The sequence below is a fragment of the Salmo salar genome, chromosome 13 (genome assembly GCF_965601325.2).
Source record: "Salmo salar chromosome 13, fSalSal1, whole genome shotgun sequence".
Taxonomy (NCBI): domain Eukaryota; kingdom Metazoa; phylum Chordata; class Actinopteri; order Salmoniformes; family Salmonidae; genus Salmo; species Salmo salar.
The window spans coordinates 37459831-37465906 of NC_138303.1; the positions used below are offsets into that span (position 1 = coordinate 37459831).

Sequence of the window (6076 nt, forward strand, 5' to 3'; positions counted from 1 at the left end):
GACAAAAACAACAGAGTTACACATGGAATAAACAAACATACAGTCAATAATACAATAGAAAAATCTATATACAGTGTGTGCAAATGTAGTAAGATTAGGGAGGTAAGGCAATAAATAGGCCACAGTGGTGAAATAATTACAATTTAGCATTAACACTGGAGTGATAGATGTGCAGATGATGATGTGCAAGTAGAGATATTGGGGTGTAAAAGAGCAAAAATAATAACAATATGGGGATGAGGCAGTTGGGTGGGCTATTTACAGATGGGCTGTGTACAGGTGCAGTGATCGGTAAGCTGCTCTGACAGCTAATGCGTAAAGTTAGTGAGGGAGATAAGTCATGAAGCTGTCTATAAATGGAGAAAGTTCAGCACTGAATGCTCAATGAGGTTAAGAAGAATCCTAGAGTATCAGCTAAAGACTTACAGAAATCTCTGGAACATGCTAACATCTCTGTTGATGAGTCTATGATACGTAAAACACTAAACAGAATGGTGTTCATGGGAGGACACCACGGAAGAAGCCACTGCTGTCCCAAAAAAACATTGCTGCATGTCTGAAGTTTGCAAAAGAGCACTTGGATGTTCCACAGCGCTACTGGCAAAATATTCTGTGGACAGATGAAACTACAGTTGAGTTGTTTGGAAGGAACACACAACACTGTGTGGAGAAAAAAGGTACAGCACACCAACATCAACCTCATCCCAACTGTGAAGTATTGTGGGGGGAGCATCATGGTTTGGGGCTGCTTTGCTGCCTCAGGGCCTAGACAGCTTGCTATCATTGACGGAAAAATGAATTCCCAAGTTTATCAAGACATTTTGCAGGAGAATGTTAGGCTATGTGTCCGCCAATTGAAGCTCAACAGAGGTTGGTTGATGCAACAGGACAAAGACCCAAAAGACAGAAGTAAATCAACAACAATGGCTTCAACAGAAAGAGTCCTGACCTCAATCCGATTGAGATGCTGTGGCATGACCTCAAGAGAGCAGTTCACACCAGACATCCCAAAAATATTGCTGAACTGAAACAGTTTTGTAAAGAGGAATGGTCCAAAATTTCTCCTGACCATTGTGCAGGTCTGATCCACAACTACAGAAAACGTTTGGTTGAGGATATTGCTGCCAAAGGAGAGTCAACCAGTTATTAAATCCAAGGGTTCACATACTTTTCCCACCCTGCACTGTGAATGTTTACACCGTGTGTTCAATAAAGACATGAAAACATAATTGTTTGTCTGTTATTAGTTTAAGCTCACTGTGTTTGTCTATTGTTGTGACCTAGATGAATATCAGATCAAATTTTATGACCAATTTATGCAGAAATCCAGGTATTTCCAAAGGGTTCACATACTTTTTCTTGCCACTGTATGTACAATAGCTTTTAATCGTGTATGTGCTATGATGTATTTACTAAGTATCGTAGAAACACGTGCAATCTATACAAAATCCCTGTTTGTCCATGTGGGGACATGATGAATGTCCCATGGCATTTGACAAAGGTTTGTGAACAAACATCAGCATATGCACGTACTGTTTTAGCCTGGCCAGAGTAAGGACATCTGTGTTTACATCAAAGTGCTCTGCCGTCTTCCTTTGAGGTGACTGTTTGTCTGAATACTGTTAACAGGATGCAGTCAATGTGCCGCTAAAATAAGCTGCTGCGCAATCGGATCTGCTCCTGGCTGACACGGGATGGTTCTTAAAAGGTGGGGCAAGGTCCGGTTCTGTTCCTGCAAGGTAAACACAGGATAACAAGCCTTTCTGGCAAACGTCCATCTGCTCCGTCCACTGGGGCAAAGAGGACAGCACAGGCTAAAACTAGCAACATGCCAACACACACCCCCGAGTCCCGACACAGTGCCTGGCCGCGCCCATCCTCATTGCCATAACAATGTGTTGGCACTATCTGATAAAAAAACACTTCATGTATCTTCATACCTCATTTGATTCAGGTAAACCAGGTCCAGACATGAAAGACCTGAGACAAATGTCCTGATCTGACCCTTTTAAAGTGTAAAATAAGTCCAAGTGAGGCTTTAAACCATTCTGCTTTAAACCATAATGCAGAAGACAACCTAAAATGCATATTTCTCTGGCTCTATTTCTACCTGCCATTCTAGGTCACACATGTCAAACTCGGGTCCGAGTGTTTGCGGGGTTTCCCTCTTCCCTTGTACTTAATTGATAAATGAAGGGCACTGATTAGTGTGGAACTTCCATCACCTGGTTGTCTAGGTCTTAATTAAAAAGAAAAAACCAAATCTAGCAGACACTAGGACCTCCATGGAATGAGTTTGACACCCCTGTCCTAGGTCACTGGAAACTTTTTTTTGTCCCTTCCTCAGACACAGTTCCCATCAACCAGGAAACACAAAAGGCCTTGATCATAGATCATATAATTTACAATCTTGATCCGGCATCTTTTCAGTGGTCCTCCTCTCCTCCTGCCCCACTCACCCAGTCCCAATCTCTAAATCACGTCCATGGGAGGGAGTCACATGCACCCCTCCCCCGTCCCTCCCCAAAAACCCTCCTCCACAGGCGCCTTATGGAACAAAGAGAGTCCCTGTCGCAAACAATGAACAATCAATCTTTGGAATGTCAGAAAACACAGAGCAGGGGAGCAAATCCCAATTTTCCACCTATTCTTGGAAATGAAGTGGAGATGATTGGGTTTTAGGGGTGAGTGGGTGGATTTAACTAACAAACGACATCAGTGAGATCTTTACACGGATTTGACTGACAAAATATATTCGTGAGATTTTTACACGTTGGTTGCATTCATTGTGAAATCAACACCACTCTGTGAATGATGGAAGAGGGTGAGAGACAGTTACAGCAAGCAAACAATAAATGTAATATCATCCACAGCAGTCCGATACAATCCAATATGCCAGCAATCAAATATAATACCATTTGGTTAGTTCACCACCAGTTCAGGCTTACCTTTACTATTAGCAACCATTATGCAAACACTGGTGTGTGGGCTTAACTTCTGTGACAAATTCTATCACATTGCAACCAACTAAGCTTATATGTACTTGAACTACCGTAACATTTCAATGAATACCCCGGGAGTTTATTTGCTTAAATCCCTGAACACAACAGGAGCTTATTAGAGACAGGCTTCTATTTGAGCCAGGCTTCTATTTCATTAATGCACACAGCTTTTGCAACAAAACAAAAAAATCCAGCATTTTAATCAATGTCTTAATTTCCTGCACTAATGTGTTATCATTTACACACCATGTCAAGTTTATTTTGTCTTAGTATCACTCTATTTCAAATATATATATTTTTCTTTACAGAATAATTATTCTCCTCTTTGACTGTGCATTTTCGGCAGTTATTACTTTCGCCACTGATTGCCAGACTATTTCTTTGGGTCTGTACTCCCGAAGTTGTTGACTGTTTTTGTGGTTGCCAGTTTGCCAGCAGTTCTCAGCTGTTAGCAGCCAAAGGCTAGCAGTTTCTTACTGGAGATGACTTAATTATTTAATGTAACAAATCTAACACTAAACCCTGTAAACAATTCATGGAAATGTATGGTAACAATTCCTTTAGACCCAGAAGTTATTTGAATAAGCAGATCGAATAATCGATTTTGGAGAATCTTTCTCATCTCTGTAGTTAAATGTTGTCATTGGATCATTAACATAAATCAAATACAAATGTTGTACTATGTTAATGAGGGCTTAGGGTGTGGGCTCAACTGTTATGAAGGGCACTAGAGACCACCACTTCCACCCCCCACTCAATGGCAACATCCACCTTTTGTTTTCTCTCATGAACTTTTTGCCAGTAGGCAGGATATAAGCTTTTTACATATGTATAAAAGAGGAAACATATGTGTGTTTGTGTGCTTGGGCGTGTGTATGTACATGTGTGCGTGCCTGCACGTGATTGTGTGCATGTAAACCACAAGACTTTCTGAGATCGCTGAAAGGTTCACTAAGAACAAAAGCCAAAATAGAAAATATCTGAACCAAGCTGTCCTGGAAGCCATGCCAGCTAACATATGAGCAGTGTCCGTGTCTGAGTGACTTATGTTCTGGTCAAGTGACTCACCTTTGAAAGACAGGCGTATCCTTGGAGCAGACTGTTGGAGGCCTGAGGTACTGCAAACACAGAAACCCAACAGGAGGAGTAGGGCTCGAGTCGCTGTCTTGGCACTATCCATAGTAGAAACAGGTCTGAAAGATAATAATTCATTGTCACGTTTGTGTGAGAGAGGGAGACAGAGAGAAAGAGACCACTGTGTTATGTGAGTGTCTGAGTGACGGCATGGGAGACCGAATTCATAGACCTGTTTGTGCTAGACAGTCGTACTGAGACACACAGTAACAGTGAATTTCCTGCCTCATGCATGATTGAAAATACATTGCTTGGAAAATAATGTTAAAACTCATTTCTGACAGTTTAGGGGTGTTGTCAGGTAACAGTTTTACTTTTATATAAGCATTCATTATGTAGTATCTGCACTTTGCTGGATAGGATTGTTTATAAATTATGAATACTAAAAGCTGAGTCCATAACGTCCATTAAATTCTCTCCCCAAAGGAGTACTTATCAGATGCGCCCTGGAATGCTCTTATTTTTCTAACCAGATATACAAGTAGGCCACAGAGTGCATCTGCTACAATACCTTACAAAAGGGAGGAAATTAAATAGCAAGTTATTTAAAGCACTTCATAGAACTTCATAAATAGACTGGAAATACATTCATAAAAATCTGTTCCCTTGAGTGAGGAAATGTGTGCCCAGCAATAAATATCAGGTTGTGGTTTATAAAGCACGTATTCTACAATTATAAACCTAACATTACCTAACCTTTGTCATGGCCCATTTTTTTTCTCTGCCTACAAGTTTGACTTGTATACATTTGTGTCCTGTAACATTATAAAAACAATTATTTCTCATTTGAAACTGTTTATATTCTAAATGTTGTCATCTTGTAATTGTTTGAGGGGGGGAATCATGAAGTGTCGACTGCTTAATATGCAGGACTTCATTTCATGACCATGACGTCGATCAATGGCTCCTGATAACATCGCAGTTACCTGTGAACTCACACATCAAAAGAAAGAGCGAGTAGACGTTCTCTCCAGATGTAGGCTACCCCTTCGTTCTTGGTAATTACATTGGTCCCTCAACACACTGACTAAAACAAACAAACAAATACTTGTGATTTTGAAAAAGTGTCTAGAGAGAACTTGCCAACGGAGCCTACCTTTTTCCTTTTCTTGTGTAGGAGACCCGAAACTCACATAATAAGATGTTATCGCTACATTCCTTGGACGTCTCGCTCAACAATTGAAGATACTGAAGTCCCACACGAAAACAACGAAAATCCGTTTGAAAAGGTCTTAAATGCTTAAACGTTCACTCAAGTATAACCCTAGAGCCACAGAGTTTCTTAGTCTCTCTCGAATTATTTCCAAACCACATAAAACATATCCCATAGATTTCAGATCAAGAATGATAATTTCAACAGTTTGTCGTCGTATTCCCATTGCCCCCATCCATCTGAAAATAAGAGACTAATATAGGTCCGTATATCGCCTCCTCATGAGGGTCCTATGCTGTGAAGGTCTGTGACTGCAGGTGTTTAGAGGGCTGGCCCCCTCACCTCCTCCCCCGTCTTCCTGCTCCCTCCCTCCTTCTCCTGTCATCATTATAGTACTAGGGAAATGCTCAGTATGTCCCACCTTTAACCCACTTGATCCAGGTAAGGGGAAACGTCTGATTTCGGCTAATGTAGATTGGGCTAAAGTAAACAGGGAATTGAAATTAACTTGAATTCTAAATTATGAAAATACATTAAATTCTAAAACGTTATTATATCACATTAAATTGATTTAGAAATGAAAATACCATTTCAAGCTATTTGAAATTGTCACGTCCTGACCAGTATAAGGGGTTATTTGTCATTGTAGTTTGGTCAGGGTGTGGCAGGGGAGTGTTTGTTTTGTGTTGTCAGGGTTTTGTTCTATGTTTTGTATTTCTATGGTTTTTCTATGTTGTATATTTCTTTGTGTTGGCCTGGTAAGGCTCTCAATCAGGAACAGCTGTAC

General features: G+C 40.6%; 1 protein-coding gene across 1 annotated transcript in view; it reads right to left on the reverse strand.

Moving 5' to 3' along the window:
- LOC106567247 (semaphorin-3F) overlaps positions 1 to 5607 on the reverse strand; it is a 25073-nt gene extending 19466 nt beyond the window's left edge. Inside the window, exons 1-2 of the mRNA XM_014136309.3 lie at positions 5233 to 5607; positions 4071 to 4195 (exon numbers count right to left, since the gene is read on the reverse strand). Coding sequence (XP_013991784.1) covers positions 4071 to 4182 — 112 coding nt within the window. The 5' untranslated portion in view covers positions 4183 to 4195; positions 5233 to 5607. The remainder of the gene's footprint in view (positions 1 to 4070; positions 4196 to 5232) is intronic.
- Between the last annotated feature and the right edge of the window lie 469 nt (positions 5608 to 6076).